Source organism: Hylaeus volcanicus, chromosome 6, assembly GCF_026283585.1.
Source record: "Hylaeus volcanicus isolate JK05 chromosome 6, UHH_iyHylVolc1.0_haploid, whole genome shotgun sequence".
NCBI lineage: Eukaryota > Metazoa > Arthropoda > Insecta > Hymenoptera > Colletidae > Hylaeus > Hylaeus volcanicus.
In genome coordinates, this window is record NC_071981.1 from 25,153,409 (window position 1) to 25,172,836 (window position 19,428).

Consider the following 19,428-nt stretch of genomic DNA (forward strand, 5'->3'; position numbering starts at 1 on the left):
GCGAATCGAGGGTGGAGGATCGAAGCGTCGGTGACAGCGGGTCGTTTCACCCCTCTGGATCGCGACGTGGTCGAGGTTTCGATGAAAGTCAAAGCATTCGGGATCACCAGAACGATCTCACTGACTGAGACCGCGACGGATACGGATCGTACCAACGGATATTAGGCGTGGAGGCCAGGATGCGGATGCCAGGACGAGGCATCCGAGCTCAGCGGTCCGTGCGCATCGTCGACGCGTGTCCCGATCCCGGACGATCGACCGGCCGCCGATCTCTCCTCAGTTCATCCCTTCCGCGGATCGGTCCTCGAGGGTTCGAAAGGATCACCGAGGGGGTTGTTTGGAAACATCGCGGTGAACGTGAAGCGACTACGCGTCGTGGTTGCCGCTACAGCACGACTGGCCGGCCGGCCGAACCACCCTCTCTGCTCTCGCCCCGTATCTACTGCTCACTCTTGCGCTCTCGCGATATTCCTCTCTCCCTTCTCTCTTCTCTCTTCTCTCTTCTCTCTTTCTGCCCTCACCACCGAGACCGCCGCTCCCACCACCGGCGCGGAGCTGCTCTTTCGTCTCCGTTCCTCTTTCGTCTCCGTTCCTCTTCCGTCTCCATTTTCTCTTCCCTCGCGATTGTCGCTGCTCGTCCCGAATTTCCCGCCAATTTTTTCATCTTGACGCCAAAATTTCCAAAACGGCTTTAATCCCGATGAAAGAATCCTCATCTTTATCGGACAACGGCGTTCCAACGTTCCAACGTTTTACGAAAGCATTTTACGAATTGTGTTTCGCGAGACGTCAGCGTATCGTGTGATGCGAATAAATGGATCGCGAAGAGTCGCGTTTCATTATTTTAAATTATAATACACTTTGCATATTTTTAACGTACGCCGCTTTTGTATCGTTCGCGTCTTTAACGCTACGCAGCAACAATCGCGTTACACGATTTCGTAGATACACGGTCGTTACGCCACTTATGTCTCGTTACCCTTTGTATGCCTCGGTGAAAAGGTACCCAACCCGGATAACGGTTATCCTTTTTGTTGTGCTCCGTCGGTTCCAAGCATTTCTTTCTTTCATTTAGGCTCGTTAAGCGTTTATTGACACTCGTAGGGTTCGTATGAATAGCATAGCCAAGTATTTCTTCCTCGACGATTGATACTAGTCGAGGCTTTCGTGCGTACCGCGTCCTTTAGGAAAAGCGTTTCGACGTTTCGCAAGCTTCCTATCTCCGGGGACCAAATGAAACGTCGATATTAGCGTGTCGTACGGTTCGTGTCTATTTGATGTACCTGTGCTCACGTCATGGATCATTGGTCACCAATAACCGAGCTCATGTCGCGGATCACCGATCGCCAATTAAAATCTGAGAGGAACGCGTTCCAGTTGGAGCTCAAACGGTGGTCTGTGTCCCTGTCGCTGTTATTTGGCTACTTCATTGTTTCCGATGAGTCTCTGTATTTTCAGGGAAATTATCCCCCCCCTCCTGTACATATTCCCCTTGCCGATCGAATCACATTATTCTTAACCCGATAACAGAGCTGCAACACGTTAAGCGTAAAGTAGAACGATTCCATTCCTCAAAGCCTATCAGAGCCTGTAAGCTTTGGCTAAAGGCGCGTAGTCTAAATTGTAAACTATTGTAAGCGAATTGTAAACTAAAGAAAGGAACGGGATAGCGTCGCACTCTTTCCGATACATCGTTATCGGCGAAAATAAGCCAATTTCTAAAACGTTCCGACAACTGGCGATTGCTTGGCACCCGAGTGCAGCGAAGCTCGGCCTGACAAGAAAAAAAATGTTATGAATGCGGTTCGCATTCGTTGGTATTCAGCCGACATTGCCAGTCGGATTTCTATCTATTCCCTAAGATGAACAAATTCTCGACCGTGCTTAAATTTCCATCGAATAAAGGAGTTAATGGCCTCCAGCGGTTGGCTATTTTTAAGACCTCGACGAATCGGATTTTCAACACGTTCACCGCCAACTACGAGTGCCACTCATAGCCGACGATTTATCACCGAACGTCACCTATGAGTAAATAACGAACAACGGGCGTTTGGGCGAAGAATAACAATCGGTATGCATCGGAGAACTGAATATTTATTCGTAAAAAAATGAACGACGAAAATCCGTAACAAAGTTGCGGCGATATAACGTTTCAACTCGTTCGAGTACGAATAAACAAAAGGCAAAATAGGGTTTAATCGACGTTACGTCTTACGTATAACCAGAAGGTCAAGACGATCGATCGATCTCTGTTTGCAAACGTTCCGAGGCAAACGTACAGCGCTTCGTAAATTATGATGTCGGTATAATTTACAAGTGGCTGTTACACGTGCCGCTGCAGCGACGTCGGTAATTCTTGTAACAATGTTATAACGATAAATTAACACGGTCCTCGAACATGCGGCGACGGAGACAACGAGTGTTTAATTTGCAGAATTAATTACGATCATCGTCGCGACGGGGGCGCGTGCGTAATAGGCAGGTGTTTTCAAGGTAACCGGTCGACACCTTCGGTTGAACGTTGCATGACTCTACTCGACGGAAGATTACCAAGATTCCGTCCGCAAACCGCGGAACATTCGGCACAGTTTCTTTAGACGCTTTCGGGTGTTTTTGTTCGATCAGTTCTCGGCGTAAATACGCGAACACGAGTCGTAAACGTAGCACATTTACGTCGAGCTACGTCGGGTAATTTAGCTAGTAGAAAAGTAAAATTGCTGGATAGCGTCAGAGCTTCTCGCGGACGCGAAGCATCAAATATACCGACACGTTTACACTCCGTCCGTGCTCGTGCTTTTTTCAAGAATATCGCACAAAAGGTGGTATCTACGGTTCCATCCTAACCCGTGCCTCCCGGCGAGTCTCGCGCGTTTGCACGTGCGATAGGTTAAACAGTGTCGCATGTCATACTGAAAAGCCCGCCCTCCAGGATTTACTCTGTCCAGGATAAACTTCGCGAGGGAAATAATGTCCCTAAACGCGACACAGTTTCCACGGGCCATCAGAAAGTCCGACGACGGCGCGCATTAATTAAAACGGAATCCTCGGGCCGCGTGGATGTCGGAATTTTGATTCGTCGGATATTCCAGTCTCGTCCCTCCGACTCGGATGTCTGCATTTAAACGACCTTCTTCAACGCTGTAGAGATTACCGACGAGATGGTTATTTTCACATTTGCAACCTTCTTCGGGGAGATAGCGATTCGTTAACGAGCGCAACGCGTACCGATGGAGATCTAATTTTGGGTAGGCAGCTTTTTTTTTCAAACTACGTTAGAAGGTAATTAAAATGATACCCCTATCTGCCGCTCGTCCCGTAAACTAGCGAGTATTCGATTACGAATAAGGAACGTATACTTTTTGGTTCTCGGTCTATACGCGAAGCCTCGTTAAAATCGGTGGATAACATCCTGCGAAGCACGCCAACTACCACACCGGCATCGACAGTTGAAATTCAATCGCCGGGTGTGCACGGATCGGCGAGAATCCGTCGAAAATGTTCGGTTTAGCGCGGATATTAAATTCTCATTATCGCGAAACGGATCCGAGCAAACCGCGGAGAGTTTCGCTTTTCGAGATCTCATTTCGTTTCCACGAACTTTGCCAATCTTTCTCGGCTTCTTTTGCTCAGAGCGGTTTTTTCAGCGGCGCGGGGCCGCGAGCAGCTGTACCCGGGTATTAATCAATCGCTCCACGGCTCGCCGAGTTTCGCGAGTTTGTTTTAACTTACCGTACTTATTCATACATGCCTAGCCTCCTTTTGCTCGAAATTTCGCGAATAATTTATTTTCCTTCCGGTTATTTCTCCGTTGTTCCACTATTCGCAATCGTTAGACGAGCGGCCGAGAATTCATCGCGGATCCAGCTTCGATTACGAAACAAAAATTATGCGATGTCGTTCGCGAGAAAGGTATATTTATCGCGCGGTCAATTCGTTGGGACTCGAGCGAACGAGGACCAAGACAGAATTTTAATTCGCTATCTTCCGTCAACGTTTCCATAGCCGGAAGTCGAGTCGATTTATCGATTTCGCCGGCTAATATCGCGCAAAGCTGCTCGCGTTTCCGCGTTTGACGAGCCGTGCATATTTGCACGGTCCCTCGGGCCGTGCGCAGAAATATACCACTACTAATGAGTACTTCTCCCGATAGGAATTATCAGTCGTGCAATAACGATGTTCGCGTGAATGCCAGGTCCATGAATAGTTCCGTGAAAATCGCTCGAGCTCCACTTTGAAATCGCCAAGTGCCGTAGACATCGCGTTATTCGATCTGTTATCCTAGCTATGGAGAATCTGCGGTCTCTCGACGTAGTCGATGCGATCCTTTGCATATTTCCTCGAGTATCTTCTTCGGTTGATAAATTGGGCCGTTCGATTCCTGAAAAGACATATTCACGAGTTCGTAAATCGATATTAATTTGTATTGATTGGACGCCAAGTGTACGGCCTTGCGAGGATCCATGAATCGACGTGCAGCTCTCTGATATCAAAAGGATCTCGCACGCTTGTGTTATCCCTTTCCTGAGCTCTATTCATGCCTCATGGTCGCATTTGAAGCGGGACTTCCGAAGACCATTCGCATCGTCTGATCCTCTTACGTGTTTGCGTGGCACAAGATTTTCTCGTGCAGTCCTGTTAGTCGCATAAGGATTTCTCCTTGCTATCTTCTTCTCTGACGGGGGCTACACCAGGGAAACAACATCAATGGGTTGCCGAAGGTCACCGACCGATCTTTTTCTTACGAGTTCCTCAATACGCCATCGTTTCCTCCGTCGTCGTTCCGAATATTAAAAACGTGAGTAGCGTGGAAATAGTTGTTTTGCAAGCCGCAGGCTAAACGAGACGTCGTAAAAGTCGGAGTAGCGACTGATGCGATGAGTCAGAATTGGGGGATGAGATCTCGAGGGACCAGTTGAGGTTGATCCGACTATATTAGCTAGTAGGGTTTCTTACGGTATTATCAAGTTGTAAAGGGAGGCTCCTGGTCGATGGCGAAGCTCAAGGAAAAACTAGGGAAAGGAAGTAGAAGTAGAGGTTGAAACCGGAGGACCCCGGAGACCAATTTGTCCAACGTTTACGTTCCAGCTCTTAACTCTTACGTTAGACGGATTTGGCTCGTCTCCCGTTAGAGCCTACTCTGCAAACCGAGGCCGCCCGAGGTTAGAAAAAGGGGAGAAATTGCGCGGTTAACGAAAGCAAGAGTGACCAACACCGCTTCGAGTCGAGGAGGGCATCGACTCCAAACGTTGCGTTGCGGCTATGGTTGGATCAAAATTAATTGCCGTTCAAGGCCACCGAACAATTACCACCACCGTACCGTTTGCCTATCCGAACGAATTCTCTGCGTTCAGCGACAGGCGTTGGCAAGGTCGATCGCTCGTTCGATGATCGAACGAGAACCTACGTTGTCCGCGCGATAGAGTCGTCGACGACGTCAGGCAAAGAAGGATCCCAAGCCAAGGAGAAAGCGTGACTCGTTAATGTCCTTATTCGAGCCGTGCACCGTGATTACGTCGGTCCGTCGATATTCTTGCATGACCTAATTTCCGTCCTGCAACCCCCTCGTCCTACCCCGCCACCTACCCTCTCCCACCGCTCAACGAAACAATAGCGAGTAATACTTATTGCACAAATAATTATCCCCAGCTATGCGTGTCCCTTTGTTGATTTTCCAGCTTCGTCAAACCGGCTTTTATTAGCGGCGTACATGGACGCGTGCGTGCACCTACACACACGCACGCATACCCGAGCCAGCTTTAGGGAACATCCCTTCCCCTACCTGCCGACATCACCTCCTCCGCCTCCTCCTTCTCGCCCCACAGAGATTTACCCCGAAGCTTTTCAATATACCTGCCGACGGGTATTGTTAATGCAACACAGCCAGGAGAGAGATTATTGTCCTGACAGGCGGACCGTTCCATTTCCTTCCATCAATCTTTCTCTTTGGGTCGCTGGCACGATGACGCCCGGCACGCCGAGGCCGATTCATATTTCGCAACGGCTCGGCGACGACGACAACGGGCACAATGCGAAATTTAGAACGAGCGCGAACGTGGTAATCAATGAGGTAACCCGGGATCCGCGTACCTCATTGGTTATTCCGCGACAAGACGCGCATGACAGTTCCTCTCTGCCACTCTCTCTTCCGCTCGTCGAGCGCAAGCTCTCGGTCTCCGTCGCGTCGTTTCTTCCTCCGATTCCACCCTCGCCCTCGACCGCGCAACTCTCTTTTCCCTTTCGGTACGTTTTTCGCCCTATCCCTACCGACCTTCGCGACAAAAGTGCATTATTGCGCCACAGCCAAAGGGGATAATGTACTCCGGTTGCGCTCTCTTATTTCTCCATTAATCGTGTTCTCCTGTTGTTCTCCGTTAATCATGCTCGTGAATTTTATTCCATTTCGGCCGGTTATAAATTAACTACTTAAGAGTACTCGTAATATTCGATCCACCGATCTCCTCCAAATCGCCACAAAATAACGCGCGAACGGTACAAACGGCAATGCTATATCTATTTTCGACGAACGTAATATCACGAAGATTCGGTCTTAAATCTGTACGCGATGAAAGTAATATTACGAAAGCGGACCTTGAGAGGCTAGAAAACTAGAACTCGAAACCGGAGGCACAGGAATCGCGGAATCTTTGGGGAACGTATCGAGTGAATGTTTTGTCGTCGAGCAGATTTTTAATCGAATTACGTATCAACCAACGTTCCTTTCGTTACATAGTTTTCAATAACTTAAACGAGCCCCAGGGTTAATCGCTTGTATTGCGCAAACGCTCGTTGCCGAGAGATTTTTAATTCCGAGCGAACGCGGTACCGTGTTTGTTAGCCTCTCAACGGAAACGGTATTAATTAATGGAATGGCGATCCACTTTGAGAACTACTCAAGATCCGTTCCATAGTACCGTAATATGGGCGATTAAACAAATTATAAATTCCACTTAGCGTTAATATTATTCGTGGACTTCTCAACGTCGGTTATCGAAGTAATAAGTAGCATATTTCGGGAATGAAATTTCTCGAACGTTTTCTGAGCTTTAGAAACGTTCTTCGTTGATGCACGATCTATCGATCGATGGATACAAAGAAAAAACGAATACCGAAAGGCACGATGGAATTGTTACGTATCGTTGCAAAAAAATAAATAGAAAGCGATGAGTATCGATTATTTGTTTCTATTTGCTTTCCCGGTACGATTAAAAACTCCTCGAGAATGTGTACGCTCCGATAAGATACCTAATTTCGAAATCGGATCCGATCAACGCGATCCGTGCGTACCAACGATGCACTCGTGTGTACTCGAGTAAGGTGCACGAATACGCCATCAGGTGTCGGTAGCAGCGATTTCAACGGGCGCTTTAAATTTCATGCGACGCGTCTTTGTAAACACGCGTCCCTTTCTGTCGGCTGTCGACTTGTCGCCAGCAACCAGGCGACAGCATCTCGGAACGTCTCTTTGAACCTATTTTCGATCGTCTCCTTCCCGTCAAGCGTCGCTTATTCGAGATCGAAAGTCATCGCGCGTCTTTAAGGAAACAAACCATTTTTAGAGTGTCTTACGGAGCTGGTATTTCACTTTGAGAAAATGAAGCGTTCGGTTGACAGCCAGGATTGATGGTAACGAGGCTTGTACGAAGCTCGGCGCATGCATCGGCCAGTGCATAATCGTATTAGATTGTTCTGTGAGAATAGTGGTTAAAGTCGTTCGAGAGAGAGATGCAATCAAGTACGGTTTTAGCTGGATTCTCAGTATAACCGTCGTCATCGTACGGGTACGAAAATGTGATTGCTGTTTTCGTGCGATACTTAAATGTTTCGGAGTTCATGCTTTCTAAGATTTACTTACTGGGCATGAATGGACAGGTGCAGCCCTCAAGGGAGAGGTTAGGTAAGTATCAGATTTAACCGTAACTTGATTGCGTACGAGAGGTCTTGATATATTCTTTTCACACTTTTTTTTTTACCCCTTTAACTTTACCATTTATAGACGATGACTCGACTCTGTTAGTCACGTTGGCCTTGCTACCGATGTTTTAGTAATAGTTTAGCGACGACATGTCATACTTTGTGTTCGGTTTACATATGCTAGACAAAGCTTTTTTCGTTTGATAGGTTGTACATTTTAGAGCTTTAGAAACCCGCGATATATTAACGTATCAAAGATCACTTTGATTCTCAGGGGGTTTTAGTAACAGTACGATAGGATTGTTCTCTGGAATGATTGCTACAGATCGTGTCCCCAACATACAGCTTGCAGCTACGAACAATGGATTACCCATGGATGATTCCAATGTTGCAACAGAGGTTGACAGCAAAGTGAAAACAAAACTATTGTCTATGTGGAACAACGTCAAATATGGTTGGCATTAGCATGAAATCAATTGGCTCTTTATTCTCCTTTGGATAATATGTGTTCTTATTCGAATTTAATGTATTTGAAGGCTGGACCATTAAGATGGTGAAACCAAATTTTTCAAAAGAATCTCCGGTATGTTTGCTTGGCAAAATTTATCGCAAGAAGCCGGAAGAATTCCTAGAGAAGGCTTCAGAAGCAGAAAAATCATTGGATACAGGGAGCGAAATATCGCTAGCAATGGATGCTATTAGTTTCGAAGATAGTATAGAAGAATTTAAGAAAGACTTTGCATCTCGCCTTTGGTTGACATACAGAAGAGAGTTTCCTATTTTAAACGGATCTACATTCACCACCGATTGCGGTTGGGGTTGTATGCTACGCAGTGGTCAGATGATGTTGGCACAAGCACTGGTCTGCCATTTTCTTGGAAGAGGCACATATTTTTTTTATTAAAATTTAACGTTAAATACCGATTATATTCGTTTATATTATCTATGCTCTGTTGTTACCTTAGTAGCCATTATAAAACAAGTATGGCATACTCTGTGTCTACAATGAAATAATTTTTCTATAGAATGGCGGTGGCATCCGGATCAATTGATACAAACAGAACAACAAAAATTAGACGAATATAATCACAGATTAATTATAAAATCGTTCGGAGACTTACCCGAACGTATATCTCCATTTTCTATACATACGCTCGTATCCCTTGGTGCATTATGGGGAAAACGCGCAGGAGATTGGTATGGGCCATCCTCTGTTGCTCATCTGTTATGCCAAGCGGTAGAGCATGCAGCGGAACATCATTCAGTATTCAGTAACTTGGCTGTTTATGTTGCTCAAGATTGTGCAGGTGATGCGGTAGTCGAGATATTTGTACCTTAATTAAATAAGGTTAACAAGCAGAAATTCTAATTATATATTTTTAGTTCTAATTTATATTTTTTTACAGTTTATCTACAGGATGTGGAAAATGTATGTCAAACATCCGACGGCAAATGGAAATCTCTCATACTTTTTGTACCTTTACGACTTGGTGCTGACAAATTAAATCCTGTCTATACGTCTTGTTTAACGCATCTCCTTACATTAGATACCTGCATTGGAGTTATCGGCGGTCGACCTAGACATTCGCTTTATTTTATCGGTTTCCAAGAAGATAAATTGATTAATCTAGACCCACATTATTGTCAAGAAACTGTTGATGTATCCAAAGACAATTTCACTTTGACGAGTTTTCATTGTACTTCGCCGCGAAAAATGTTGATATCAAAAATGGATCCCAGTTGTTGCGTGGGATTTTATTTTCATAATAAAATGCATTTCACAAATTTTATGGAGATAGCTCCCTCCGTACGTATAACAGTTTCTTATACGAATAATTTAATTGCATTTGAATTTAGAAGGTGTGATAAGGGTATTTTTTTAAATTGCAGTATTTGGTGCCGGAAGATGAAAAAGTCGATTATCCGATGTTTTTATTCTGCGAAGGGAGCGGAAAAGATCTCTATCAAAAAATTGACATCGCTGAAAACATTATTCCTACTGCTACCTCTTTCACAGGTAACGAGTCGTACGATGACGACCTCGACGAGTGCGAAGAATTTGAATTAGTTCAGTGAGACGTTTATCGCTGAGGTTTAAATATCTCTTAAGTACTTAAAGACATTCATCGATAGTTTTTGGAGAAGAATACATTAATCGGAATTCTCCGTTCATTCGTCCATACGTGTACAAGAGAAAAACCAATTGATAACTTTAGTAGACGCAGAACTTTGGGTAATTAGGCAGTTATATATTTCTTCACTGTAATGAATTCGCGCAGCAAACAAAGTTTAAGATCTTAACGTGTCCATTAAATAGCATGGATTATAGCGTACCAAATATTTTCCATTCGCGATAAAAGGAAATTATATAGACTTCGAAAACGTTATCATCCATACGTAATTCTGTGATCGTAATTTAAATTATATTTGGATATGTTGCACAATTTTTCTCGTTTTGTTTCGTGATCTCAAAAATAATTGCTTTTAAAGATTATTAGAAATTAATTTAGCATACAATTTACAGTTACTTGAATCATTTCACGGAGAATGATTCATTTATTTGAAGCGTTCCGAACGATGATCGCGTCAAGACTTGCGTAGATCGTAAGTTTACGGTTTTGCTATGAAGAGTGATTTTTATAAACATTTCTCGATTCCTTAAGGAAATGTTCCTAATATAACTTATTTTGTAAAGCAGCAATATTAGATTTTTTGCAATATACCACATGACCAATTTTCATTTTGTCGTTATATCGAACGTGTTTGCGTATTATATATCGAATCACGCATACCTATAATAACACTTAGTCTGAATTAATTTAAACTTTTTCATAACGAAACCCTAAGTTATTTATTTATTTAATATATTAGTTCTTGCCCTGATGATTATACCGAACTTATACTAAGTTCCCGCGCTTTAACACTGCGCACGACATAACGTTTTATGTTATGAAAGAGAAACATGTTAGTAAAAAATATACCTAATATTAAGTTACCGTTATTACTAAAGAGTGACTTAATTTTCGAGGAAAAGATGTGAGCATGATATATAATGTATATTATACTCATATTGTTAATGATCTGTACACAATTAAAAATTGTTACAATTCTTATATCGGTACAGTTAAAAATAAACATGGAAAGACCTATAAAAAATTATCTTTTGATCTTTATTTCCTCTTTATAATTGCGAGCACATTTCATCTTCTATACAACGATATAAACAGAATACGTATCGTATCATATAACACTTTAGGTTATGTAAGTTCAACAAATGTTTCCTATTGGATCAAACTCAGTTTTTAGCTTCGTCGATCTCTTTATATTAAAATATACAATATTTGGTCTATATATAATTTCTATCCAAAAATAATAAATCGAATTCACCGTTAACTTATATAAATCATCATATTTACACTGAGTAACTTTGTCAGAGATTATTGTTCTGTTATTTTTCTTACAATTATAAAATAATAGTACCGGCAAATTTGATATGACAATATTATTATAAGCACATTTAAATACAAAAGTTAAAATAGAGTATTGAATACAATGATAGGTGTTTGTAAAGTAAGTCAAAATTGCACATATAGGCTGAAAAACTTTGTACTGTATCGATAAGAAATGTTCAAATTATGTTGTGATTATTACAGATATATAAAAATTACAAAAAAATATATTGTAATCCTCTCCTATATATTCTAATATATTCTTACAATTCATCTAGATATGTGCGTATGCAACAAAGTTTCACTAAAATCTTGTTAAAAGCACGTTACAATTAAGATAAAAATTTTGAAATAGCAACTTTGACTTGTGGCCATAATTCATCTGTGGTGTTACCATGGAATCTCTTTAATATTCCGATACCTTGGTAGAATTCTAAAATAGGATCGTTTTGTGCTAAAAAATTTTCTAAACGCTTCTTCACAACCTCCACCTTGTCGTCTTCTCTTTTACACAGGGGTTCACCGGTTACATCATCCTTGCCCTATTTTAAATCAAAATAAATTAATGTTAGTTAACGTCGTATAAAAATATTTGTAGAAATTTCGATATTTATTATTGAATCAAGGAAAACGTGCAGGTAAATTGGGAAATTTTACTGGGCATGTCGCCAACGATATAGTTTGAATAACAATCCAACTTACCGGAACTTTTGGATTATTGAATCCAATGTTGTAAACTCTTCCACTGGGCAAATGAACCCACCTGTTTTCCACGCGATTCAAAATCACCGGAACAGGCACGTCAAGGTAGAGGACGAGGTTCACTGGATATGTTTTTTGTAGCTTTTCTGCTTGCTGCAACGTTCTCGGAAATCCTGTATCAATGCCAACTATTTATTCGAATTTAGTTGGCCGCGCGTAGTTGTCGCACGTTCACGGTCAAACCAAAGATGTCGAAATTACTATTTTATCCCGTCACTTACCGTCCAGCAGCCAATTTTTGTCTCCCACCAGCTCGATTTCTTTGTTTATCATCGAGATTATTACATCGTCGGGAACGAATTTACCGGAAAGCACGTAACTTGCGACCGTTTTACCCAATTCTATATATTAATATTACGAACAAATGTTTTCCATTAAATTCGTCGTTCAATTGATGGCATAATTCTTTAATGCTAATTAATGGTACATTAAACTTTGGAACGAACGATGTCAATCAAATCCGTCATGTTTATTAAAATCGTTGTAGCAATGAGATTTATGCATTATGCTTTAAGCATAGATAGTATTGTGCAAGTGAAAGTGAATCAATGTCGAGATGTGTAATTAAAACAATGTTTCTTCGTGAATATAACGTAATGCCGATTCTATTTCATTGTTTGTAAATAGGGCAAACGGCTGAATAAATTGATAAGGGTATCCTTTGAAATAATATGAGAAATGAGAGGAGGACGATCTAATCGCGTTCAATTACGCATCTCTACGACAGAGAGGTTCTTCCGGAGGATATTTTAATTTATTGTAAATTAAATGAAATCCCAAGAATTTTGCAGTGTGGAGGGTCGGAAAGACTGATACGAGTCCCCCATTATCATCGAGATGACTCATAAAAGATGAACGAAACGAATCGTGATTTCTGCACGTACCGGTATTATTATTCATGTGAACACGTAACTTGTCACCACTAGAAATGTGAACCACTTTAAAGTGTTCGACAATTCGAGCTGACATAGTGCCCTTGCCAGATGCAGGGGCACCTAATATCACGGCCCTGAAGGCCGCAGCCTTGGAACACCACGTGGATAGCGCTACCATTAATCGTCACTTTGAAAAAAAAATAGATGCAAATAGTGAAAACACGTTAAATGTCCAACTCGATTTCCTTTTGATACTTTTCTCCCCAACGAGCAACGATTTACACGAGAATGCAACGGCAACTTTCTGTGCGGAGGGAAAATATATCGGCCGTTCTATAGTGGTTGACCTGTGAACCGCGATTGCACGACCAGTTATCGAGATAGCTAACAAGCCATCGACCAATGAATGGAGGGGGACTAGTTTTTTATTTTTAATCTATTGGCTGCCTTGGAATAAGTTTTATGATCGACTTGTGCACATATACTTGTGGTTTGTGATGCAAACTGGTCGTCGCATTTCGCAATTACACGAACAGGCGCCAAACACTTTTTTACTCGAAATATAATACTTCGAGCGGATACAATATACTCCAAAGGTTAGGGGGTGAAATTACGATAACAATACGCAAACTTTATTGACAAAAGTAGCACTTTATTCATATGAAAAAGTAATACAACATTAGGGCCTGTGCTCGAATTCTTGTATTTGTTTTATTTTAATTACTTTTTAAAAGCGTATGTAACGAGAGAACTAGAAAAGGCCATGTTTTCATTTGGACATCTTACAAGTTCTATGTAACAAGAGATCAAAATTACAAATCGTGAAAATCTTATTGGCGTTGAATGCCTGTTAACGCGTACTACGGGATAGTAACGTCTCTGTTTACAAATTTGTATCTATAGTATCGTGATTTCTATGTTTCCGTATTAATCCGTGGATTAAACTAATGTATATATTACACTGTTAAAACCTTTCGTGATGTTGTATAACCCTTTAAAATATATTTATAGATCTTTGTAATCACGAACTAACGCTTGTGTACCTTAATTAACATTCTTTATTAACGCTAAGCATCCAAATGTCACTCAACGTATCGTAAGTTTGATCAAATGCAAGTTTAAGCTTAGCCCGAGTCTAGTGCTACCAGAGGCTATGCTTACACACATTTAGTTTTAATCCTTTGCTGTAAAAGGACACGAGTTTTCTCCGGAAATCAGCGAACATCAGCCGATGATGTTGTTGCTTTTATTCGATAGACTATTTACGAAGATTGTGTATACTACAGTAAATAAACAACGCGTTCGCTGATTTATAAAGAAAACTGATGTTCTCTATACGACAGACATGGTCACAAATGAAGCTCCTTGCACGACTCGTTCTGCTTCTACGCACCGTTGCCGAGAAATAACAAAAATCAACGAACCCTGTTTTTTAATTTTTTTCGGGGGTTATCGTCTCAGCTTTTGCATTTAAATTGAACATGACTGTTGTTCTCGTTAACTGCAAAGGGTTAATTCTAAGAAAGACTATATCCAAACTCCTTATTTTTTGTTTGCATTGCTTTCCGACGATGTTGATCGTGAACTGTTTTCGAATTAAGCATTCATAGTTGTCGGGAAGACCGCTAAGAACATTTTACAGACACTTCGCTATTGAAATATTCTCATCTCTGGATAAAGATAAGAATATAACAGAAACGTGCGGTAGGAAAGAATAAATTTCGATAAAAATAACGCAAAATTACGAGCCACTATTGTTATATGTCACGTTTCTAACCCATGAAACAAAAATACAATCGAAATTGCTGTGAAACGAATTTTATCGTATTTTGTATGCAGCGTAAAGATACGTAAAAGTTTGTTAACTCTTCGTAATGTTGTGCACGTGTAAGTGCTTTGAATCTGTACGTAATCTGTCTGCATACGTAAATGCGCGTTGCCTGTGATATTCTTTAAATGCATGATGGTAAATAAAAGGGTAAACAATGATAAACCCTTTTACCAGAGTTCCCCGTCCTTTTCTTTAGCTGGAACTTCTATTACTCGTGGTTTATCGATTATCCTTGCTGTGCGATTGCCTTTTTCTACGATACCTATAATCCATGCCTGATAACCTTCTTGTTTTTCGATATCCTTGCAATATGCCGCAGCCTGAAAAAGAATTACAAATCAATGTTATGAATTGGTAATTTATCGGTATGTAATATTAAAATGTTAGAAACATAAATGCGTGTAAGAGATTCGACGACACTAAAATGCTAAAATTGCAAATCAGCATGGAAATCTCTGTTACTCTTCCTGCTGTTCTTTAGAGTATTTAATTGTATGTAATATACTCTACTGTATCGGCAGGCTTTATTCGAGTATACATCATACTGCTACACACCTGTTCTCTAGGCAGACAAATAAGCAATCCACCGCTAGTTTCCGCAGAGTGACCTTGAAGGAGTTGGAACATGTTACCGCATGCTTTCGCTACAGCTGCCATCTTAGCGATAACAGGTAAATTATGAATAACAAAAGAAACTTCGTTCTTCTGGTGTTTGGCTAGGTTTTGTGCGTGTCCTAAGAGGCCAAAGCCGGTAACGTCTGTCGCTCCGTGTGCATTGTACTTGTGCATTAATCTTGCCGCTGTTAGACGAATGAAAGATAGATTTTAATTACTGTTTTTTAAACGTTTGCCTTCAACACCAACAAACACCTGCCTATTCTGTTAAGCCTGGCCATGCTGTCCATCGCCCTCTGGTAAGCTTTTCTCACGTCATCTTCGCTGACCACGAGCTTGATTCTATTCCAGCGGTCTGGTTGGTCTAACCATTGATGGGCATTAACGGCAACTTGCGTTCCAAGTGGTTTCGTTAAAACAAGAACATCGCCGACGACCGCATTATCTGGCCTGCACGAAAAATAAATTATTAAACGATACGGAGATGTAAATATAGATAGAAGCTATATAAAAACGCATACACAATGTATTCATTTGGTTGACAAACGGTAGAAGCAACACCACCTATCGTACACCAAGGGTTAACTACTGTCTGTCCTCCTGTCACCGTCGTGCCAGCTTCCAAGGCGGAATCTTTGAATCCTCTCATGATCAACGGTACAACAACGTCTCGCTCCTTTTCAGTCATTTTTGTACTGACTCCCAGCAACATTAACATATTGTCGCATTCTGTGACTCCCATGGCGTACAAATCGCTGATAACATTAGCGCATGCAATTTTACCTGGAAAAGTACTCCAATAGCAGTGGTCAAAGAGGATGCCATACAATAAATTTTATCCTTAACAAAAGGAAACGTAAATATTATTCGAAATGCTGAACTTATACAAATATAATTTACAGAGTTGCAGCTGAAAAAATAGAATGTCTTTCTTAAAATGTGGTATACTTTCTGTATCTTACCCATCATATAAGGATCGTCGACTAACGGGTAGAAAAAGTCTGTAGTTTGCACCAGACTCAGTCCGCCGTGCCTCAGCGGAGTCACGGAGGAATCCATGCCAATGCCTGAAACATACATGTTTATACATAAACAGGTACATTATTTGTTTGTAGCTGTACATTTTTTTATATATATATATGTCGGAAAATTTCCTATAAACCCATTGCTACTTAAAAGAATTAATTTTTTAAAAGTAAAGGCAGATTGAATATTCGTTTTGGCGCGCGAAATATTCGGTATTTAATTATAGCATACATGCAGTTACAAATTAAATCGCGAAGCAAGAGTAACGGCTAAAATTTGTGTTTTCGTTCAATTCATTTATTTTCGTATTTTCATATAAAATTTTCGACTGTCAAATATTTTAATTACAACGAAAAATTTGAAGAAGTTGAGAACACCCGTATTTCCGGTGGCGTGGGAGAAATCGGGCGGGAGGCGACAACATGGCTACCGACACAATAGGGCCGCCTATCGCAGAATTCGCGCCCTGAATATCGTCGGCTAAAGAATTGTTAATTTATGATCAAATTCTTGTACTAGGAAAAATTTTCTGCAATTGTGATATTTATACACATCCTAAAAAAGAATGTCTATACGTTGAATCGAATGCGATTAAATAGAAAAAATTGTAATAAGTAAAATTTCATAAATGCGTAATATATTTTCAATCGTATCGTTTTTAATATCCCTTGGAAAGTGTACGAAAACGAATGTAATCGAGACAAATTTTAATAATACGCACGATTGGCGAAAGAGTAACGAACGTGGATAAATATTTTAAAGCGAAGAGACGCGGCATAAAATCAAACATGTCGGCGCGTTAAAGTGTCTGCGCGCAAATAAAACTAATCTACTCACCGATGCGTGGAATGGCCATGTGCATAAAATGGGCATGTTCATGATCTTGTGCGCTACCATCGTCGGCCTGTAGTCCCTCGAGGAGTTTCCCAAGAACCTCCTGAGGGACTTTACACCCTCATCCTTTCAAGTCGGCGAACCGCGTAAGGCGGAAGTTAGCGTCTAGATCATGTGCCACGGGGTCGAATGGCCTACGCAACGCCAAGGCATTTGGATTTCCGCCGAGCTCTAGCTGGGCCACAGCCAGGGCGTCCTGACTGACCTGGGTTCCCTGTAGTTCCGCCATTCACGCTAAAACTTAACTAGAATCGGGAACGAACCGGGTACGCGACGCGTTTCGCGGCCCTGCGACAACGATTCTCCTCCGACGGCTTCTCAGATTCCTGCGCGATATATCCACGAGCACGGGTTCTCACGCCTGCCGGTCGCGCTCTCTGTGCACTCAAGGCTGCAATGGGAAATCCGGTAACGCCGCCGACAGACAGTCACTGGCCCGGTAACACGAACTCGTCGCGAACGGGAATTATACTTTGCACCGGCGTCGACTACTCGGGATCGTACGTGCTGACAAAATGGACGCGCTTCCAGCTTTCAGGGAATAGGAAGAACGCGCAAGGCCACCAAGAGTCCCCCCGATGTCCCTACCGTGGCGCTGCCGCCTTCTCATTGGTTCTTTCGAATCGACGCATGTGCACTCACCGTCGGTCTCCCAGGTACGTCGTTAGGAAAATGCTTCTCCTGCGTTACATACCCGGCATTCTCACCGGCCTGGTCTCTTCATTTTCGCCAACTGACGCCAAAGCGACAAGTGTGTAGTGGCCAGTGGCGTATTATACGTAAATAAGACGTCAGTTCTGGTCAGACTAAAACCCTCAAAATCCATGTTGCCACAATTATTTGCTGCTGTTCGTATACAATCTACAAAGAATAAGCTTCTTTGTTCGAATTCAAACATTTATAGTACATCTACTATATGTACAGCTACCAAACTTCTTTTTGTATTGGGCCCCGCGAAGGTACGATGCACCACTGCAAGTCTATTTCGTATATCGTACACGCTTTACTCTGGATAAGTTCAACATTCTAAGGGACAACACTTCTTTTTACGTTTTATGTGGAAATGAAATTTGTTCAAATTCCCAAAAAATCGATTCGGAATAGACTCGTGTTAATCGTAACGACACACGGAACATGTGCTTCGAGAGAAAATGCACGCTATCAAAATTTTGAATATACGCCAATGAAGGTACAATCCAATTAAAAATTCTCTCGTACCCGATTAAAGCCTAAGCGTCATGTCGAGAATTTCACTCGTAACAAATGTTTTTTTCTTATTTCGTACGTCGTTGCAGAACTATAGGTAGATGCATATGCATCTTGTAGTTATAGTTTTCTAAGCGGTACTCTACTAAACATATTTTAAACGTGTCATCATCGAATGAAACCTTACCATGCGAACTGTACCTATACAGAAACCGAAGTAAATAATACTTCGAATACGAACGAGCATTTATATTTTAGTCTCGTTGAACCCGGTTTGTAGTCTACAGGAGTTTGTCTTTGATTTTTTTGCTAGCACGAAGTATAGTCTACGTTACGGAGCAATTTTTCCAGACAGGGTTACTTGCACGTGTGCGCAGAGTATGTATAATAAGTGTAAACGTATGCGTGCAATGCTCGAGAGCGCGATTCGGTTGATCTCGATATGCTTGCCGGAAACAGCCGAATCTTTTGGCGCAAAGTTCGCTCGAGTTTCATTAGTTCTTCCGCTTAGTCGAATATGCCGCGCTGTCTTCGTCTACCAATCAACGTGTTTCAGTGATTCTCAATTAAGACAAAGCGATAGTTTGTACGTGGCGATGTTTCTGTATTTTAACTTTGTTTTGTTAATTTTTATCCATAATTAACGATTTCGTCAATGGCTATGCGTTTCTTTTGCTCGGCAAAAGTGGCTCGAAGTGTATGCAGTTCGCCTCGCATTCCGTTGCGACGTGCGAAACGTGCACACGTTTCGAATGGGTTCGAATTTTTGTGGAAAGCGCAGCGGCATGCCTAGACTGCCAACGACTTTTGTCAGATTCAAATGCGTTCACCTCTTGTGCCACCGTTTCCTATATTTTGT

The 19,428-nt window shown here is 41.8% G+C and overlaps 3 protein-coding genes across 10 annotated transcripts in view; 1 reads left to right on the plus strand and 2 right to left on the minus strand.

The window, feature by feature from the left end:
* The window catches only part of LOC128878410 (cysteine protease atg4da), a 41,985-nt gene extending 31,273 nt beyond the window's left edge, over positions 1-10,712 (plus strand). For 2 of the 8 annotated variants that reach the window (XM_054126591.1, XM_054126592.1), the window contains exons 2-7: positions 7,557-7,894; positions 8,186-8,365; positions 8,448-8,795; positions 8,937-9,218; positions 9,318-9,718; positions 9,802-10,712. In XM_054126591.1, the coding sequence (XP_053982566.1) occupies positions 7,831-7,894; positions 8,186-8,365; positions 8,448-8,795; positions 8,937-9,218; positions 9,318-9,718; positions 9,802-9,987 (1,461 nt within the window). In that variant the 5' untranslated portion in view covers positions 7,557-7,830 and the 3' untranslated portion in view covers positions 9,988-10,712. Of the gene's footprint in view, positions 1-6,453; positions 7,895-8,185; positions 8,366-8,447; positions 8,796-8,936; positions 9,219-9,317; positions 9,719-9,801 lie in introns of those variants that run through there. The other 6 variants (XM_054126597.1, XM_054126594.1, XM_054126593.1 and 3 more) reach the window with 5 other exon arrangements.
* Positions 10,713-11,062: 350 nt separating this feature from the next.
* Positions 11,063-13,330, minus strand: LOC128878416 (GTP:AMP phosphotransferase AK3, mitochondrial). Its single transcript, XM_054126613.1, has 4 exons — positions 13,007-13,330; positions 12,344-12,463; positions 12,063-12,235; positions 11,063-11,902 (listed from the first exon to the last, which is right to left on the minus strand). The coding sequence occupies exons 1-4, from the start codon at positions 13,173-13,175 to the stop codon at positions 11,693-11,695; spliced, it is 672 nt and encodes a 223-aa protein (XP_053982588.1). The 5' UTR covers positions 13,176-13,330; the 3' UTR covers positions 11,063-11,692.
* Positions 13,331-14,989: 1,659 nt separating this feature from the next.
* On the minus strand, positions 14,990-17,892 carry LOC128878414 (inactive selenide, water dikinase-like protein). The gene is made up of 6 exons (XM_054126605.1): positions 17,307-17,892; positions 16,406-16,510; positions 15,965-16,226; positions 15,703-15,893; positions 15,384-15,628; positions 14,990-15,148 (listed from the first exon to the last, which is right to left on the minus strand). The coding sequence occupies exons 1-6, from the start codon at positions 17,590-17,592 to the stop codon at positions 14,996-14,998; spliced, it is 1,242 nt and encodes a 413-aa protein (XP_053982580.1). The 5' UTR covers positions 17,593-17,892; the 3' UTR covers positions 14,990-14,995.
* Positions 17,893-19,428: the final 1,536 nt, after the last annotated feature.

What these genes read in the sequence shown, in the direction of transcription:
- LOC128878416 (XM_054126613.1), bottom strand. Translation starts at nt 13,175, where the DNA reads ATGGTAGCGCTATCCACGTGGTGTTCCAAGGCTGCGGCCTTCAGGGCC. An exon ending in TCACATGAATAATAATACCG is followed by an intron (nt 12,464 to 13,006) that starts GTACGTGCAGAA and finishes ATTAATATATAG; the next exon opens with AATTGGGTAAAACGGTCGCA. An exon ending in CAAAAATTGGCTGCTGGACG is followed by an intron (nt 12,236 to 12,343) that starts GTAAGTGACGGG and finishes GCATTGATACAG; the next exon opens with GATTTCCGAGAACGTTGCAG.